A 21,081-nucleotide genomic window follows, 5' to 3' on the forward strand; every position below is an offset into this window, starting at 1 on the left:
TTTATTTTTTGGTCCGAGTGAAATGTTCTATGGCCCGGGTGCCCACACTTATTTTTGCTACTTTTAGCATGACCAGCATGATTAAATGACCAGCTCAACATGATCTACCAACCCAACCCAACCTTTCAACACATCTCAGGCTGTTTTATGGTTGTTGGGGTTATGATTATTATTATTAACCTTACTATTATGCAGTGATAGTTAAGGAAGTCGAGAAATGCGACATCCTCGTTGCTTTTGGGAATGACGCCATTTGCGCGCCCCACCATTGCAGGCGCACCGTCAGTTTTGATTGACACCAAGTTATATACATTGTGAGCTGGGTTTTGTCGATAAAGTTTTTGAATGTCTGAAAAATATCCCTTACCCCTGAGTGTGTTCTAACAGTGTTAATGCTAACAGCGAATAAAGTGCCTCTCCACATTTCCGTTCTTCGGGGTAGGTTTCCGGCTTCTTACTTGGTCCCGCACTCATTATTATGTCATGCTTTCGCTGCGTTTTAGTGTTCCCTAGGATGCAAAGCGGCGTTAGTTGTCATCGTAATCTAATGTAACATAGCTTTCAACAGCAGCAGACTGGTCGATCTTTAGGTTCAATCAAATGTCACACAACTTGGGAGGATGGAAAGAATGTGGCTGGGAAAACATTTTTATGAACGGCACGTGATCTACCAGCACAGCCTTTGTGGTCGAGCGGTCGATCGTGATCAACGTATTGGGCATGATTCTGAATATAGCCGAATCGCTTGCTTTGTCCAAGTAAGACACTTTTTATAAGGATTTTACGAAACCATTGGAGTCAATGGAAAAAATGAATGGGGAATTTCAGTCCCTTGGCACCATGGCCAACCAGGAAGAGGGCGTGACATAGGCACTCCATTATGGATCACAGGAGTTGTAGCTGACATCACTCTCCTCTCAGGCTTCCTAAATGATGGCGGGTTACAGGAACGAGCTCGGGCATCCTCGGCGTCCCTCTCAGCACTCGGCGTCGGCGCTGGCGTTGAGCGGACCCGGGTCGAGAGCGGCGTGAGCCTCGCTGTGCGCCACACCGTTCTCCTGGACGCACGGGTCATTCGCCTTCCTGTCCTCCTCCCCCCTGCTGTGAGGCAGGGACAGGCAGAGCGCACAGGTTAGAATCATAGCAATAAGATGCTTCACAGTAAAAACAACAACAACAGCAACAACCTTACAATTTAATTATATTAAATCAAAAGTAGAAAGATAAATTCAATGAGATAAAAAAAATCACAAAGCAAACGGACAAAAAAGGACAGAAGGAAATGGGGAGAGAACATTAATTGAATGTGAGTTTTGAGAGCTTTTCTTTCCCCAAGATACTCCCATTTTAGAAGACCCCCCCCCCCCCGATATAGTTCTAGACGGTGCAGTTTTAGACGGTGCAGTTCTGTTCTAGACGTACGCACGTACGAACTGCCGTGAAGAAGAACACATAACACATACCATCTCGTAAACATACTCTACACTACACAGTTGCAAACACACAATCACATTGGCGTTAGTTACGATGGTATATGACAATATTATATTATGCTTGTGTGCATTAATACCAGTGTATTTAGGCTGATTGAATGTTTGTATGATTCAACTGTCTGACAAGACCAATAGCTTACGCTTGTTAGCTAAAGCTAAACAATGTACTATAATTGAATGGCAAGCTGTTTATTGTGGTAACAACAACGCAGTGGTATCAGGTCTTCTGCAGACAGTTCAGATGGTAAAAAGCTATAGGACAACAAGCTAAGAGCTAAGCCGCAGGGTCCCTCCACTTACGTTGACAATAGTCCCCCCCACTCCCACTAGACATTGCGTAAAATGCTTATAAAATAGTTGTACTTCGTCGAACCAAACGGCTCAGCTGACGCTGTAATCGGGAGAGACCATAGAACAATTCACTCGGGCCAAAACAAAAAACAACAACATTGATTTTTTTTTTTTTTTACCCGCATTCTTTTTACGTTTTGGTCCCAGTGAAATGTTATGCGATCTCTCCTGTTTCTAAATATATCTGTACCGTTTGGTTTGAACCAGTAAAACTATTTTTATACGCATTTGTGTATGGGAAAATAAATGGCGGATGAAAATCTCTGGTACAGTGCTGAAGCAGGAAGTAGGCGGTCACTTTGCCTCTCTATAGCTTTAGATAGTCAAAAGTAGAGACAGACCGAGAGGAGAGAAAGGTCCTGCACGTAAAAACTGTCACAAGCAATTAGCATCAACAGAATGGAAAATGTAAATAATGAGCAAAAAAAGAATAATATTGAATATGATTATCTTTACACCTCCTGTCACATGACCTTACATACAGAACAATGATAGGGGGAGTGTGTTTGTGAACTGGCCTCACTTATAAATATCGTATGAGCTAAATAATGAGATTGACTTATCATTTACATTATGCATGAGTGAGGCATTAAGAGGGTTGATTTATTCTCCACTCGTTGCACATTGTTAGTGAACATGTGTTACAGTCTGATTCGGTTCTTGTTGGTCGGCTCGTGATAAAAAATAGAATATAAAATAGAAACACAATATAACTCCAAGTCCAGATTCTTGTTTCTATTGTCTTGCATCATACTAAATTATTTTACCGTCTACAAGATCCTTTGCCAGGAGGTGTAAAGATAAAAAAAATATTAGTAAATAAATGTGTATGTTCCAGCATCATGTCCCCCGCCTTTTTATTATTATTATTATTATTATTATTTATTATTATTTATTTATTATTTCTCTCCTGTCGCTCTCAACTTTGTACCTAATAAAGGTGCCCACTTCTTCATTCACTTCGTGGACCAAATGCTGTCATTTGGGTCAGTTTATCACTGTGATTATTGAACGGGCTGCTCTGTCCAGGAAAGGTGGACCTGCTGATTTTCTACCTGATGATGCAGCCATTGGTGAGCGGCGACTCGGCAGCTTCTCTCTCCGACAGAGAGGAGCAGGACCGCCTCTCCTGCCAGGAGGCCACTCTGCGCTCTTTCCCCGTGTCCGAGCTCTTCCTCCGGGCCACCACGGGCCCCGGCCCCGCGCCTCTCTCTGTGCCGACCCTGGGCCCGGCCGGGTCGCAGGGCACCCCCAGCCCCCCGGACCCCTCTGGATCCTTGCCGGACTCGGAGCTGGTGCGCCTCCCGTTCAGGCTGTCGGAGGAGGAGACGTGGCTCATCTGGCCCTCCTTCTCGTCTGGAGAGAAAGACGTTCATTCCAAAATTCGATTGATCATTATTATAATAATAATTATTATTTATAATTATTTTTTGGTGTGTGTGTGTGTGTGTGTGTGTGTGTGTGTGTGTGTGTGTGTGTGCGCGCGCGTGCTATCCAGCTGAGCCAGCAGTACACAGACTGTCCTTCTGATCATTATTTCAAACAGCGAGCGACTGCTGGCCATGAAAGCTAAACTCATTATCAGCTGTTATAGATGCTGTAAATATTTTTGCACATTTGAGACCATGCAGCTATGCCACATTCTGCCAGACAAGGGCAAAGCTCAGAAAGCAGATCAATCCATGTCAGTAGTATAGTAATCTGACCTTGTTCTGATTCAGCGTTATTGCATGGTGCAGTGCGCCCTCTACTGGACACAAACAGGACACGGTCAAACAAGGCTTTGGGTTTTTTGCAATGAACCACTGGTTTTTAAACAGTGCTGTACAGTTGAAGGCTCGCTCTGCAGCTGCAACCCTATTGTTATCTTGAATGTGACCTGCAGATGACCCATCATGCTGCAGCCGGTTTACCTGCAGGTCCCGGGTCTCCCGCCTTGTTGCGGCGCCGGCGCAGGATGACCTCCAGCTCGCTGTCCTTCTTCCCGGGCGGCGAGGGGCCCGAGGGGCCGGGCTCCTGGGAGCCGCGGCTCGGGCTGCGCTTCACCGTCTCCTGGACACACACACACACACACACACACACACACACACACACACACACACACACACACACACACACACACACACACACACACAATGTTCAGTTTGATGGTCACAAAGTCTGTGCTCATCTCTCCTTTCTATGGTTTATGAAGCACTGAAAATTAATTCCTATCTTGATCCCAGAAATGAGAGATACTGTATAGGTTGAGGCCACGTCTCGTCATAGACGCTGGGTTAGCTGGCTCAGCCTGGCTGGGGGCGTGGTCAGGGTGGGGTAAATCCTCCCGTTCTATCCATTCAGCAAAGTTAGAATTTAGCTGATAGCCCAGCCCAGGCAGACATGATCGGGGATTTAACCACCGCAGTAAACGCACATCTGAGCAGACGTCTTGTGTTCTGCTCTAGAACCCCCAAACCTGTAGTTTAGAGCCGCAGCACCGTCTTTTGGTGAGTCAGCCCATGAGATATATGGGCGGTTTTACCCCACTCGCGCGCCAGCCGTTTAACATTTTGTGGGTGTTCCCAGGCATGCAGACTGTCTCTATTGACAGTCGCCATGTTCAGAATGGTTGACTCACTCACTCACTCACTCACTCACTATCCCCCGTGTATAGTGTTTATCATAAAGTGAACTATATGGGGAATTATGAAAAGAGTTTTGGACACTAGCTCACTCTTCTTCTTTGGTAAACACGACCACATTGCATTGTGGTTCATGGGAGAAGATGTAGGGTACATTCGCTGTTCACTAGAAATTGCAGTGCATTGTGGGCATTTTATAGTGGACTATATAGTGAGTCAAATTAACAGTTGAGAATTCGGACACTAGTAAAAAATGGTGAACACACTAGTCCACTATTTCTGCAAGAACAGGCTATTGTTTTCATTTCTTTTAGTTTTTCATATTATTTCAGAGTGAGAGAGCCTTCAATTGACACAACAAATCACTATAATAAAGTTAATACAAAAAAATATATAGCAATAAAGTTGAATTATTTACCAGGATGCCTTTCAGCTCCTCCATGGCGCTCTCCTGTGGTTTCTCCTCAGGCACTGGAGGCTGCTGGGAAACAGAGTTTATTCTAAGATGATATTTACACCCCAGGTTTTCCTGTGTAGTTCAGTACTAATGCTGCGCTCCAGAGATGGGCGAGTTGTAAATATACTAGTCTCGGCTCCCAGACGTTTGGTGAGCTGCGCCACCCAGACGTTTGGTGAGCTGCGCCACCAAACCTCTGGGAATTTCACTGTCAGAAACTGTCTGTCCGAGCCCGGCGAGAATGGCCGGCAGCAGACACGCCTACATTTATTATTAGAATTTTATTTAGTAGCGGCAATGCCATTTATCATAGTCCTAACACAGAGCATGAAGCTGAAGTGCTCCAAACACAATTTATAGCTGTTGTTTATTTTACAATAATGTTTCCTACCCGGAAGTGGTCCGCTTGCTACTGTGAGTCATCAGCAGGCTCTGTAACGTTAGCCTCGGGAGTCTGGCTTATCGCTGGGGGAAAGACCTCTAGCTGCCGGGGCCGGATGAAACACGTCCTATTAACAGGTTATGTTTGTTTCTAAGTGATTAATATGTTTCTCCGCAAACGCGGCGATGTTTTGCGAGACACCGGTTCTGCATGAGAACTGCCCCCAGAAAGCAGGCCCGCCCACAACACTCATGATTGGTTCTCCGATGCAAGGCCTCCAACAGCGCCACCTAACGTTATGCAAAGATTTAAATAGTAATATTCTCAGTCTTACAGGAGTGAAACGGATTAAGACTGAGGGCTGAGTCTAGAAATATACTGACAAATATATTGTTTTAATCTTAAATCTCAAAATCTTAAAATCAGTAATTAACCGGAGGCGCTACTGGGGAATTCTTGCTGGTGAAACATAACATTTTAAATAATAAAACACATTTGAGTGGTAGTGGTAACTACAAATTTACTGTAGTAGTGGAATGAGTTTTTCGGGCTACACAGTCATTGTTAGCTCATTCACACACACACACACACACACACACACACACACACACACACACACACACACACAGACACACACACACACACACACACACACACACACACACAGACACACACACACACAGACACACACGCACACATACTCACTCACTCACTCACTCACACACACACACACACACACACACACACACACACACACACACACACACACACATGCAGCCTCTCCTCTCTCTCCCCAGAGGCTGATTCCAACTCTGCTCAGCTGTGCTCCTCCACACAGGTAAGCTCCATCAGTAGCTAAAGAATGGTGCTCTCCATGGTGCTGAACCCGTGTTGCCTCACTGAGGCCACTAATTTGCCGTTTTTGCCCATTTAGTCGGCCCTAATTATCTAATAAAAAAAAATCCAGCTGCATTAAGTCACCAGCAGGGGTGCTCTTTACACTTCCTGGACACAATTTGGCTCACTCACTCTCTCTCTCTCTCACACACACACACACACACACACACACACACACACACACACACAGCACACAGATAGTAAGCTATCCACTACAGCAACAGCAGTCACATCTACGCTAACCCAATCTGATTCCACAAAAAAACACTACGAAAGGAACCATTCAAATAGAAGTGGCTCCAGTTGATTGGAGGACGTGACTGACGGGAAACTAAAGCATGTCTGCGGTGGGTTACGGCGGTTAGAGAGGGAGCGAACTGTCTTCTCCCCAGAGGGAGGCGATGACATCACATCACCAGATTGATGGAATGGTCAATATACTCACTTTCACCGCTGTCCTCTGTGGGGCCGGACGCGCGGGACGAAGGACGGCCATGGAGAGAGAAGAGAGGAGAGCAATCAGCCAGAGTGCACTCAGTCAGTGGGCAGTAAATACGGAGAACAATGTCTCATCGATATTAACAGCTGAGCAGGAGGAGGAGGAGTGTCCGATGAAAACAGAGGAGAAATCAAACGGCAAAACACGGGGGAGTCTGGTTAGTGCAGCGGTAGATTCCCTGCCTGCCGACACGAGGGTCGCAGGTCCGAGCCCCCGTGAGAAATGGAGAAAGTGCTCTCTCTCCTCCTCTACGATGGATTTCTCCCCGTCTAGCGTCTCTAGAAAGAAGCACTCGCTCTTTGGTTGTGAGGGAGTGACACCAAAACCTGATGTTTGACATCCTGAAACATCTTCTCCTGTCAAACTCCACTGGAGCTGCTGGAAACATCTGGAGGTGGTGACCTCACCTCGTCTACGATTGGCGGCCTTATCCACCAAGAAGAGAAACGCAACAAACCCATGAAAACGATGCAGCTTTCTCTTTTTCTCCTGACTCCTGCTGCCATCCTCACCTTCTTCTCGGGACCCTTGACGGGCCGCAGGACGACGCCATGTTTGATCCTCTCCATCATCTCATTCACCGCCTTCACCTTCACATCATCCACACCTTCACCAGCTAGAGACAAACAGACAGAGAGAGAGAGAGAGAGAGATACACAGAGAGAGTGGCAGACAGACAGAGAGAGATTCAGAGAGAGAGAGAGAGAGAGAGAGGTAGAAGGAAGTCTGCTAAATGTCTATAATGTAAAATGTACAATGTAAGATATCTATTAGGGATGTCACAATATATCGTCCCACGATATATCGCGATATCAAAACGTGACAATATGTATCGTTGAGATGAAATCTCATATCGCGAGAAAAAGAAGCTGAACATGGTGGCACTGATCTGCATCTGATTGCATGCTCGCTCTCCTTTTCATCGCTTTGTTTGAACAGACGAGGGACGTTACAGACACGGAGGATACAGACACGGAGTATGAAAATGGTGAAATTACTCAAATTAGCGTGGAGGATGCCCCCTCAACTTACAAATCGATCGCAATAAAATATTGTTAAAATATCGTATCGTATCATTATCGTGAACCCAATATCGTGTATCGTATCGTATCGTATCGTGAAGTGAGTGTATCGTGACACCCCTAATATCTATATAATAAAGTTGAAGTTGTCTGTCAGTCTGTGTATCTTTAATGCACAGGGTGGGTTTGGGCTGGAAATGTGCATGGCAGTGGTTCTGATCCGGAGAAGGTCATGGGCAGGTTGGAAAGTCCTGAAAAGTCCTGGAAACCACCTGGACACCACCATCATTTCCGGGCAAGGCCAAGCAAAGGGCGCAGTATTGCTTTGTGCCTATAGAGGGTTCCAACTCGACAACAACGATTCTACATTTTGGCCTGCTTAGTTCCTGTCGCATTATGGTGTCTGCTAGTACAATGACTGACAGGACATAACGTAAGCTAGCTTCCAAACTGTTCCCGAGCACAATTCCGTGAAAGCAGTCAACTTAACCCCGGGCAACGCCGGGTACATTGCTAGTAAATGTGATAGAATGTAATGAGATATAGGGCCCTATCGTTGCATCGGCGCAGTTTCTAGGCCGAGCGGCAGGCGCAGATCAAAGCAGTGGGCGTGGACAGGCGCACTTGATATCGTCGTGCTGGCGCTAGATGCAGCCCAAAGCATTACAACCACGCCTTTTAGGCGTAAAATTATGCACTGTCATGCTCATTGGATAAGTGCAATAAACGAATGGCACGCTTGCCTTTTTAGCTCCAATTCCACTGGTCCCGCAAAACCAGACGAAACCCAAGCCTCTGATCCCCCCCCCCCCTCACCTCCCTTCATCCCGTCTGTCTCCATATATCGGCTATTATTCCATATTATGATGCTTCTCAAACCAATCTAACTGCAGTTTAAATACTGCAAGCATGTAAATACGCTACACTATAGCAATATCAAAGTGAAAATAATGTTCTATGCATCAGCTAGAAAAATATAGCCTATTAGATTGGTGAAAGTTTGTCCAGAAAGATATCATTTTCTCTCGCCTGCTGCAGGAAGGATGATGCACATAAATATAGCCTACATTATGTCAAGTCATTGCATAAATGTGTTTTTATTGTAAAACTAAATGTGAAATAGGGCCAAGTTATTGGAGGGACATCACAGTATAGCAGATGCCATTAGAAGCGCGTTCCGAAGCGCGTTCCGCTGTTACTTCTCTAAATCACGTTAACTCGACAAGGGGTATATATAGGCCCAGGAGGACATATATGTTTCACATAGGGTGGTGTTTTCATTTCGATGTTTTATTTGGTCCAATATTGAAATGTTGACAATGGCAGGCTGTGTTACCATTACACATTAATTTAGAACTACCTTTTATATCTATTTTGGCTCATTTGGTTGCTATTTAGTAGCGAAATGGAGAAACACAATGCATGCTGGGAACTCAGAGAGAGAGAGAGAGAGAAGGGTGACAGAGAAGAGGCAGTGAAGGCACAGAATAGGCCTGCTTTTCAAAAGCGCAAAGCGCTAAATGTACGCCAGGTCCCAAGATATCACTAGGCTGGTATTTAGCGCCGACACGCCCACTTTGGGACTGCGCCACGCCCATTCGGCCTAAAGCGCATTTGGCAGCCTAAAGCCTATTGCTATCTTGCCGAAACAGGCGCAAGGCACGTTTTTTTGCGGTTAAGGCCCGTAATAGCGCCGATGGCCTGTGGGAGAATAGAGCCCATAATGAGCAGAGTGACAGCAGTGAGGAACCCACCAGGAGCCTGTTCTGCCTTCGGAGAACCTTTTGATCCTTTGGAAGACTTCCTCATGATGGCAATCAGAGAGCTAATTGATGAAGAGAGGGAGCGGGAGAGAGAGAGCAAAATGTCAAAGAAACACTGCGTTGAGAGAAAATATTTCATATTTTGGATAATTGTCATCTATACTTTCATAATTTTTTTCTTTGCCTGCGTACTCTTGTTATTTGGTTATTTAGTATGAAATAATGAATTACAACATGTATGAACATGTTGTAATTCATTATTTCATACTAAATATACATATATAGTACATTATATATACTATAATATACATACACTATACATTATATATTTCCACTTAACACAAAGTATTATAATTGTTGGTTGTGTTGTGTTTAAATGCAGACCATTTACTCTATTCTTATTTATAATATCTCACTCGAAAAATGATCTTACAGTCGTCTAAATAAAAACGGACCCAGCCGTTTCCTGTTTTCCTCACCTGAGGGGGTTGCAGCGTGACGGCGGAGGGGGCGGGGGCGGGGGAGGAGGAGGGGGAGGAGGAGGAGGGGGCTGGGGGGGAGGGGCAGGGGGTGGAGCCACCCCGGGGGCAGGGGGCGGGGCTTCGGCGCTGGTCGTCATGGCAGCGGCAGCGACGCTCCTCTGGGCTTCCTGCAGCTCCTGGACTGTAGAGAGAGAGAGAGTGGCTCAGTGGAGGAGCCCAGAAAGAAGTGTTGATTTGAAGTGACCCATTTCAAAGCAGTGGACGATGCCATGTAGCACGCAGGGAGAAACTGGGCCAGACGTCCTGCAGCAGATGGTGTCCACACAGAAACAGACACAACAACAAGAAGCACTATTACAGGAGAGATGAGAGAGTGGTAGGGGGCCGGGGGGGGGCGATATGACTTCAAATCAATATCAGCATTATTTCAAACTTTTACCTCGATTACGATTAATGAACGATTATTTATTTTATACCGTTTTTTTTAAACATAGTTCACTGCATTCATTTGACTTATGAGCTGCTCGGGTTTTATTTATTTGTTTGCTCAGTGTTTTCGCTCGTGTCATCCATGTTGACAGCTTCACATTTTTTGTGAAGGCACAATTTATTTCCAAGAAGAGAGAAGCCAGCACTCCACATGTCTTTTCATGTGATTTAATTCCTCAAACCCGGGCAGCAGACAACGGACGTTTCAGTCAAAGACCTTCCTCAGCGTTGTGCTGTGTCAGGCAAAAAAAGACGGCTAAATACAATCAATTAGTAAATAAAACATTTTACAACACAATAGGCCTTACCAGCAGAAGCAAGGTTCTGATTATCAAGAATTGCATTTAGAATAATAACTTTACAATAATCACAAGTACAAGTGTTGTATAAACAATTATACAATTAAAGCGTCCAAGACGGAAGTACTTCACAATAAGGCTCTGTGTAAAGAACCTCACAATACCAACACGTAGAATGGGCTCAAGTGCGAACCAGGGCTGGAAGCACAATTTACTGTAAGAGGAGGTTGGTTAACCTTACTTGTAGTAAACAGATAAAAAGGGTCCTATTGTTCTCAGTACAACTGATAGGATCATAAATACATTAGGAATATATCAAGAATAGAAAATAGATTTTTTTTTTTTTTTTAAGTTTGAAAGAAAACAGCTAAGAAGTAGCTCCTCATTATTGAGGCCTTTAGGGTGTTCTGTTTGCAGGGCGTGAATCCAAAATGCCTCCCTTTGCAATAAAGCTCTGTCTCTGTCGCCCCCCCCCCCTCTTTAAGGGGCCAACAGCCTCGATCCCCTGGAATCTGAGAGAACACACATCATGCCCAACTTTCTGCAGGTCAGTGATATGGAACTGCAGGTCTCGCCCCCCCCCCCCTTCGGTCTCGGTCCCCCTCTGTCTCGGCCTTCCCCCCCTCACGTCTCGGTCTCGGTCTTGACTTGGTCTGGGTTTAGGTGGTCTCGAGCCCAACACCAGTGTGTACCTCTGTTCTCCAGCTCTGCGTTCTTCTTCTCTGCCTGCTCCAGGCGTCCGTCCACCTCCCTCTTCTCCTCCTCCAGCAGGAGCAGCTGCCTCTGCAGGGCAGAGAGCTCTGCACTGAGCGCGCTCTGCTGGAGCTCCGCCTCCAGGTCCCGAACCTGCAAGCAAAACCAGGAGCGGATCATCATGTGGGATCTGCATGACTCCACCTCATCCAGCTGAACCATGCTGTCAGCTACACACGTGCACGCACGCACACACACACACACACACACTCACGCACGCACGCACACGCACACACACACACACACACACAAACACACACACGTACAACAAACACACACACACACACACACACACACACATGTACAACAAACACACACACGCACGCACACACACACACACACACACACACACACACACACACACACACACACACTGTAGACGTCTTCATCCTCTGGAGATGAGAGGAGAAAGATGGCGGGGGCAGGCTTGACAATTAATTATCAAATGATTTGGGATTCAGTACTAATTAAGCACTAATTAACTCGGTTTGTCATGGTCTGAAAAACTGACTGCAGTCAGGGTTAGGGATAGGGTTTTAGGGTAACCCTAACCCTAAAAGTCACAAAATCTGGTGACAAAAGCAGGTATTTTGCCTTTTACAGCTGATGTCAAATACCTGGTCAGAAGTGCAGTTTCAACCCATAGAGAGCAGTGTAACAATGCACTTTCTGCATGTGATTTATTGTTGATTTGCTGTTTAAAAGTATCCTGGCTCTCTCTCCCTCTCTCTCTGTCTTCATTCAAGGATTTCACAGGAAACTTGTAGTATAGCGTGACTAGCCGCCACCTCTGGAAACTCGTATACAAACTAAACTAGGCGGCTAACCGCCTCTTTTTCCAGTTTGAAATGCGAGGCTTTGGGAGGGGCTTCCGTCATAGGGAAGTGGGCGTGGCTTGATGTAAGGTGGGCGGGGAATGCGCTAGCCGCTGGCGGCCCGGCGGGTGAGACCTGCTGCTGGTGCTGCCTGCGCTCCTCCTCCAGCGTCTTGGTGATGGAGGCCACGTCCTCCAGAGCTTTGAGCAGCTGCAGGCTGGGCTCAGAGCTCTGCAGCAGCACCATGCTCTGCCTGTTCAGCTCCTTCTGCTTCACCAGCATCTGTGGAGGGAGGGGAGGAGGAGATGGATGGATGGATGAAGAGAAAAGACACTCAGGCTTGTATCTCCATGTCCACATCAGCTCAGCTTCTCTCCTCACTGTCTACTGAGCAGATCTTCTTCCTCAGGGCTTTTTCACTTTTCAGGTCAATAAACAGGCAGGAGGTTACAAACACATGCGCACACACACACACACACACACGCACGCACACACGCACACACACACACACACACACACGCATGCACGCATGCACGCATGCACGCACACACGCGCACACACACACACACACACACACACACACACACACACACACACACACACACACACACACACACAGGTGTAGGTTCCTGTCTGACAGAATATAATACTGTAATAGAAGCATAGAAGGACAACTGTTTAGCTGTGAGCGTTATAAAATTTAGCGTTTTAAATATCTGGATTCTCTTGCTGAAGGATGACTATAATTATTGTTCTGACTTCTTGAGTAATCGCTCCATGATTTTTGGAAAGAGACATTGCTGTTGAGTGTTACAAATATTTTTTGGGGGATGCTTTGAGCACCACAAGCCAAGTGAGATCCAGTTCCATTGTATTGGAGAGAAGGCAGAAACCTCTACGGCCGATATCTCCAAAACTCCAAAACGATCTAGATGGATAAATAGCACTACAGGTAAGAGGAGAAATATGTCTTTTTGATTTTGGGGTGAACTGTCCCTTTAAAAAGACTTGTTTACTTTCATGACTGAAATGGACTGAACAGGTAAAGGGATCGTAGGTTTCACCTGCATTCACCTTTGCAGTCTGTCCTCAGTGTCGGTTTGTATTCAGACACACGTCATGCACACGCACACACGGGCCCCTATCGTTGCATCGGCCTAGTTTCTACGCCGAGCGCCTGGCGCAGTGGGCGTGGACCAGCGCACTTGATATCTTGGTCTTGGCGCTACACGCAGTCTAAAGCATTACAACCACACCTTTTAAGCGTAAAATTATGCACCGTCATGCTCATTGGATAAGTGCAATAAACGAATCGCACGCTTGCCTTTTAAGCTCCAATTCCAGTGATCCCGCAAAACCAGACAGAAGCCAAGCGCTCTGCCCCCCCCCCCCTTCATCCAGTCTGTCTGTCTCCATATAGGCTATTATTCCATATTATTATGCTTCTCAAACCAATCTAACTGCAGTTTAAATACTGCAAGCATGTAAATACGCTACACTATAGCAAGATCAAAGTGAAAAGAATGTTCTAAATGCATCAGCTAGAAAAATATAGCCTATTAGATTGGTGAAAGTTTGTCCAGAAAGATATCATTTTCTCTCGCCTGCTGCAGGAAGGATGATGCACATAAATATACCCTACATTATGTAAAGTCATTGCATAAATGTGTTTTTATTGTAAAACTAAATGTGAAGTAGGGCCAAGTTATTGGAGCGGACATCACAGTATAACAGATGACAGTAGGAAGCGCGTTCCGCTGTGACTTATCTAAATCACGTTAAATCGACAAGGGATATATATATAGGCCCAGGAGGACATATATGTTTCACTTAGGGTGGTGTTTTAATTTCGATGTTTTATTTGGTCCAATATTGAAATGTTCTACAATTGCAGGCTGTGTTACCATTACACATTATTTTAGATCGACCTTTTATATCTATTTCGCCTCATTTGGTTGCTATTTAGTAGCGAAATGGAGTATCCAATTGCATGCTGGGACATTCACAGGCAGTGAACTTACAACTGCTATTTCCTATAGGACGTGTGTTGTGTCTGTCTGAGCGAGGGAGTCAGAGAGAGACAGTCGTATTGTGCCTGTCAGACTGAGGAGAGAGGGAGAGAGTGACACAGAGAAGGGTGACAGAGGAGAGAGCCAGAGGGGAGGGAGAGAGCCAGAGGGGAGCGCTCCGCGCAACTGGCGCACTCTGAATAGGCCTGGTTTTCAAAAGCGCAAAGCGCTAAATTTACGCCAGGTGGGAAGATAGCAGTACGCCGAGATTTAAGGCCGACACGCCCACTCTGGGCCATTCTGGGACTGCGCCACGCCCATTCGGCCTAAAGCGCATTTGGCAGCGTAAAGCCATATTGATATCGTCCCAAAACAGGCGCAAGGCACGTTTTTTTGCGTTTAAGGCCCGTTTTAGCGCCGAAGGCTTGTGGGAGAATAGGGCCCACGGTCTCTCTCTGTATGTTTCTCATGCTGAAAAGCTTTGTTTGCACACTGACAGACAGACAGACAGACTGACATGCAGACAGACAGACAGACTGACAGACAGGCAGACAGACAGACAGACAGACTGACATGCAGACTGACATGCAGACAGACAGGCAGACAGACTGACATGCAGACAGACGGACAGACAGACTGTCATGCAGACAGACAGACTGACATGCAGACAGACAGACAGACAGACAGGCAGACAGACGGACAGACAGACTGTCATGCAGACAGACAGACTGACATGCAGACAGACAGACAGACAGACAGGCAGACAGACTGACAGAAGTGTGTGTCTTTACCTCGTGTGCATAGGTCTCTGCCTTCACTCTCAGGCTCTGCTCCAAGTCCAGCTGCTCCTTCATCCCATCATACTCCTGGGTGGCCATCATAGAGACTGGAGAGAGAGAGAGAGAGAGAGAGAGAGAGAGAGAGAGAGAGGGAGAGAGAGAGAGAGAGAGGGAGGGAGAGAGAGAGAGAGAATGAGAGGGAGAGAGAGAGAGAGGTAGAGAGAGAGAGAGGGATAGAGAGAGAGGTAGAGAGAGAGGGAGAGAGGTAGAGAGAGAGAGGGAGAGGGAGAGAGAGAGGGAGAGAGAGATAGAGAGAGGGAGAGAGAGAGAGAGAGGGAGGGAGAGAGAGAGAGAGGGAGAGAGGGAGAGAGAGAGAGAGAGGGAGAGAGAGAGAGAGAGGGAGAGAGAGAGGGAGGGAGAGAGAGAGGGAGAGAGAGAGGGAGAGAGGAAGAGAGAGAGAGAGATCCATTTGAGTAACTAATTTAATTGATTTCTGCAGCCAACTCTCCATATATTTTGAATCTCACCTTTATTCTAGCAGGGCAGGTCAGACTCAGGACAACATGCCTCAGAGTTCTATTGATTCATTTTGTTAGTAGTTCCACATTGTTTTTGAAGGTAGAACTGACCATGACAGCATGAGATTTACACACAACACACGTCACAATGTCATCAAACTGACTAAAAAAAGCGAATGGCAAATTGAATATTCACTACATGAACGGTCAGAGGCCAGACGAGCATAATTCAGAGGCCTAAATGAATCTTGTAAAAACAACCACACATGAATGACTCAGTAAAACATCCTTAAGCACGCCACAGGCCACGTCAGATGTAGGCTATAATATATCTAATCTCAGTAAAACATCCTTAAGCACGCCACAGGCCACGTCAGATGTAGGCTATAATATATCTAATTCCATAAACTCAAGTCAAACAAAAACAGAACAAATTCAATCACAGCAAAACATTCAGCCAGACAAACAAACCAAATCCAGCAAAGCCGTGTCCACGTCCAGGCCGGCTGAAGCTCATCTCATCAAATAGTCCAGAGGACAAAGCTAATGACATCACAGCTCTTAGCTTGAGACTTAAACCCCCTTTAAGCAGTTCTGTGTTCTCCAAAAAGCTATTTAGCATTTAAGATGCTACGTGTGCCATTCTGAAACATCAAGAATGCTTCTGAACTCAAATACCATGGTCTGGGCGAGTATACGCTCTTCATTACTCTTCTGATTGGCCGGCAGGTGTGCGTTAAAAAAACGTTTAATGCTCACGTAGTTCGGTTCACGTTTTACCACCGTTCTAAATGAATCCGCTACAAATAACGTTCATTTACAACACACGTCCGTGTTCATGATAGTGCTTGATCTGAACACCACAAGATGGCCACGAGCTGCAACAAGTAGGTGATACTTTGCATGTCACATCCCATTCGCTATTCAAGTCGCTACTTCAGGCTGGCCGGTGGCATAGCGTTAGCTTTCTGGTTCATGAGCTGAGCCGACTAGATTACCTCCTTTTGCCAGGTCGTATCCGAGGTTTGTCCTGTTTACTGGAGCAGTGAACAACGTTTCCATTGCATGAGAAGTAGAGCTGCCACGATTCATTGATTAGTCGATCGACAGAAAATTAATTGACAACTATTTTGATAATCGATTCATCGTTTTGAGTACAATTTTAAGAGAAAAGGTCTAAATTCTCTGATTCCCGCTTCGTAAATGTGAATATTGTCTGGTTTCTTTACTCCTCTATGACAGTAAACTGATATTATCTTTGAGCAGTGGACAAAACAAGACATTTGAGGACGTCATCTTGGACTTTGGGAAGCACTGATCGTCATTTGCTACCATTTGCTACGACATTTTATAGTAGAGCTGTCACGATTCCTCGAGTACCTCGAATAACTCGAATAATTAAATTGATCGAGGCCAAAATGATTCGCCTCGACACGCATCTGAGTAATAGAAGAGAGTGGGTAAAATAGAAATTCCGACGGAACCTTAAGGCAACACGCGAGAGCGCGTTACGTCAGTATGTCACTCTACCTGAAAACATCAACAAACGGGTCCACCCGAAAATGTGGCTACACTTTCCCAAGATAGACTCAGACAACACTGGTTGCAACATTTGTGATGTGAATTGCAAAGCTGGCCAGGGAAACACCTCAAACTTGAGGAAGCATGGTCAAACACAAGATATATTTACAGTAGCTAAATGCTGAAGACTGTAACGTATTACTAGATAGGCTGAGGGTGAATGAAGCAGGCAGCGCACCGCAGGTAACGTTAGCAGCACTTCCTCAGCTGTAACGTTGAGAGAGGCATCGACTACAACATCAGGTAACGTTATTTAATTAGCTAGCGTTAGCTGGATAAGTTGTTTCACTGCCGTTGTAGTTGTTAGATAACGGGGCTTTTCACTGTCTTCACAACGTCTGCAAAACAGAGATCGTTAACGTTAACGCGTTAACGCTAATGTTGCTGCAGTAATTGTCAAGGGTTTAACAGAAAGTATTTCCTCAGCCTGTATAGTAGCTATCAACATGAAATAAAAAGCATTTGACAGCTTAAACCCGTGGCTTTTTATTTGGAAGGGTTACATTTGCCGTAATCTTTATTAACATTTCTTAAAATGCATTAGAATATTTTTATTTTTATTTTTTTGGGTTAAAGATCTTTTTTTTTTAATTAACATTAGAGCAAATATAATACGAAAAGCCAAAGGGTTAAGCTCTCAAATGCTTTTTATTTTATGTTTCTATGTACTACAGAGCCTGAGATATGAAGGCTTTAGTGAATACCGACCGCTCTCTCTGAGAAGTTTGGACCGTTTTCTGTGAGAAATACAAAGCTCAACCTATTAACGTTAGCGGCTAATTTAACAGCGTTTTGTGTGTGTGTGTGTGTGTGTGTGTGTGTGTGTGTGTGTGTGTGTGTGTGATCACACTAGCCTGTTGGTGTGTGAGAGAGAAAGAGAGAGTGAGTGTGTGTGAGAGAGAAAGAGTGTGTGTGTCATGCAGCTGTAAGGTAAATGAAGGATGTAAACTAGCTAGTAAGCCATTCATTCATATTATTTAACGGTTGCTGTACACTGGAAGAACTCAAACGTCAGGTTGAAAAGATGAATGGTGCCACTGCCAGTTCTATGCAATTTAAAAATAAAAATGTTGTTTTTTCTAAGAAAGAAACTAATGTAGTTGTTTATTTGAAGAGATTTATCTTATTTTTTGGTGTATATTTACGATAAGCCTTTGAAAACACAAAAAAGGGTTCTTATCCGATTACTCGATTAATCGATGGATTATTCGGTAGAATACTCGATTACTAAAAGAATCGATAGTTGCAGCTCTATTTTATAGACCAAACAACGAATCGATTAATCGAGAAAATAATCGACAGATTAATCGATTGTGAAAATAATGGTTAGTGGCAGCCCTAATGAGAAGCTGATGATTGTTCCAGGTATTAGTTGGTTCCCGGGAAACCGAGTTATGGCTTGTGAAAATCTTTAGGTTTTGATTGCAAAAAGCATGAAAATATAAATGAATAACCCTCTTTTAATATCCCCAAACGATCCGTGCTGTGTTGCCTGCTGTGTGCAGCTCACCTCTGTTAAATCTCTTGATCGTTTTGCTCTGCTGCTCGACGCTTTCGTGAAGCTCCTTCATCTCCGCCTGGTCCTTCTCTGACTGCAAACAGCAGAAGAAGAGATTAAAGAGAATCATGTGACTCTAAGTTAATTTGCATTTCACCTCAGACAAGACAGGATACTGCTTTCCTTGAACGATGAACAACATTTCACCTTTTTGCCAACTAGGGCGCTCCTAGATGATGTCACTAGTTACAGTACAGTACAGTACAGTACAGCACAGTACAGTACAGTACAGTACAATACAGCACAGTACAGCACAGCACAGCACAGCACAGCACAGTACAGTACAGCACAGCACAGCACAGCACAGCACAGTACAGTACAGTACAGTACAGTACAGTACAGCACAGCACAGCACAGCACAGTACAGTACAGCACAGTACAGTACAGTACAGTACAATACAGCACAGCACAGTACAGTACAGTACAGCACAGCACAGCACAGCACAGCACAGTACAGCACAGCACAGTACAATACAGCACAGCACAGCACAGTACAGTACAATACAGCACAGCACAGCACAGCACAGCACAGCACAGCACAGTACCAGCCTGATGGCCCTGCTGCCTGGCGGCTCCTCACCTGTGCAGTGAGTTCCTCTATCCGTCTCTGCTGGTCGTGAATCTGACAGGCAAACTCTTTCTTCTCCTCCAGCAAGCTGCTCACCGTCTCCTGCAACTCTGAGGAACACAGAGGAGACACAGGAGAACTTTCAGACCATTTCCTACCCTTCCCAGAATGCCTTTCACCAACCCCCAGGGACCAGCCTGAAGTTGTCGTATTCAGTTGTGGGTCACAGGTGGAGAGAGAACTAGTAGGCTAATAGCAAAGTGTCAGTTATTGCAGGCAAAGTGAGAGTTGCCACCTGGTAAAATGGTAAATGGCCTGCATTTATATACATTCACCCATTCATACACCGATGGTGGCAGGCTGCCATGCAGGGTGCTGGCACACCATCAGGAGCAATTTGGGGTTCAGTATCTTGCCCAAGGACACTTCGACATATATATATATGTGTGTGTGTGTGTGTGTGTGTGTGTGTGTGTGTGTGTGTGTGTGTGTGTGTGTGTGTGTGTGTATACAGTATATACATACATATACATAAAGTATATACACTTTCTTTTATTTCTTTCTTTCTTTCTTTCTTTCTTTCTTTCTGTATTTATTTATATTTATATTGATATATAGTGTGTGTGTACCTTTAACTTGCTGCTGGTATTGAGTGAATGTGTCTGGGCTGCCCTGGCTGTCCGGTGCATCTGTGTCTTCCTCCAGAGGGATGCAGTCCGAGATGCTGGGCAGCAGCTCGTCACTCGGCCGAGACGACAGGCTCAGGTACTTCAACTTCCTGTTCTCACAGTTCAGCTGGAGGGCAAAGGTCACAGGGTCACAGGCAATGACAACGTCATTAAAAATACATAGCCGATTGCCATATTCAAAGTATGTGCATATTGGACGTTTTCTGAAACATTGTGTGCATATGTTGTGTTGCTATTATTGAATATATTTATGTATTACCTCATGATTTTTCCACCAACACAAACTTAACATACATACAAGAACAAATAAGCAATAAGCCCCAATGTGGTTTAGTGTTATTTTACAACAGCTAAGGGCCGTCTAAACCCCCCTTAGCTGTTGTAAAATCACTGTAAATCACAGCCTCGCGGGGCTTATTGCTTTTATAAAACGGTTACTCCATAATAAAATAAAGATACAGCAACAACAACAACAACAACAACAACAACAACAACAACACAATATTGATCAACAAATAATCCTTCTTCCACCAAGCAATGTAGTCCTTCAGCCGTGACATTAGCAGACTGGTTGCCAAGAAACACACAGACGCTGTTTGGTGCAGCAATACTGTGATGCGGTCACAGGTGTGTGTTTATAGGGTATTTTACACCAGCTTCAAACCCTCTCAGCCAATCAGAATCAAGGACCGGAACTATCCATTTTATAATCGTTAACGGAGTTCAGTGGCTACGCTCAGTGGTGTATTGAGGCCGTGGTTGCTTATGTGTACAGTACGTAGCCTAGCATAGTAAACCTGCACCTCTTACTTCAGCAGCTTGGTGTGGTTTGAACATTAGAATAGTCTCTTACTTCAGCAGCTGGGTGTGGTTTGAACATTAGAATAGTCTCTTATTCAGCAGCTGGGTGTGGTTTGAACATTAGAATAGTCTCTTATTCAGCAGCTGGGTGTGGTTTGAACATTAGAATAGTCTCTTACTTCAGCAGCTGGGTGTGGTTTGAACATTAGAATAGTCTCTTACTTCAGCAGCTGGGTGTGGTTTGAACATTAG

The 21,081-nt window shown here is 45.1% G+C and overlaps 1 protein-coding gene across 1 annotated transcript in view; it reads right to left on the reverse strand.

Annotated features, from left to right (window-relative positions):
• Positions 1-977: 977 nt before the first annotated feature.
• shtn3 (shootin 3) overlaps positions 978-21,081 on the reverse strand; it is a gene marked incomplete at both ends in the record, with an annotated part of 54,688 nt that continues 34,584 nt past the window's right edge. The window contains 14 exons of the mRNA XM_083651902.1: positions 978-1,101; positions 2,900-3,200; positions 3,758-3,896; positions 4,887-4,949; positions 6,650-6,664; positions 7,216-7,319; positions 9,480-9,550; positions 9,968-10,151; positions 11,451-11,604; positions 12,462-12,608; positions 15,127-15,221; positions 18,724-18,805; positions 19,352-19,449; positions 19,969-20,134. Coding sequence (XP_083508028.1) covers positions 978-1,101; positions 2,900-3,200; positions 3,758-3,896; positions 4,887-4,949; positions 6,650-6,664; positions 7,216-7,319; positions 9,480-9,550; positions 9,968-10,151; positions 11,451-11,604; positions 12,462-12,608; positions 15,127-15,221; positions 18,724-18,805; positions 19,352-19,449; positions 19,969-20,134 — 1,743 coding nt within the window. The remainder of the gene's footprint in view (positions 1,102-2,899; positions 3,201-3,757; positions 3,897-4,886; positions 4,950-6,649; positions 6,665-7,215; positions 7,320-9,479; positions 9,551-9,967; positions 10,152-11,450; positions 11,605-12,461; positions 12,609-15,126; positions 15,222-18,723; positions 18,806-19,351; positions 19,450-19,968; positions 20,135-21,081) is intronic.

Source organism: Poromitra crassiceps, assembly GCF_964638095.1.
Source record: "Poromitra crassiceps genome assembly, chromosome: 15".
In the NCBI taxonomy this organism is placed as follows: Eukaryota; Metazoa; Chordata; class Actinopteri; order Beryciformes; family Melamphaidae; genus Poromitra; species Poromitra crassiceps.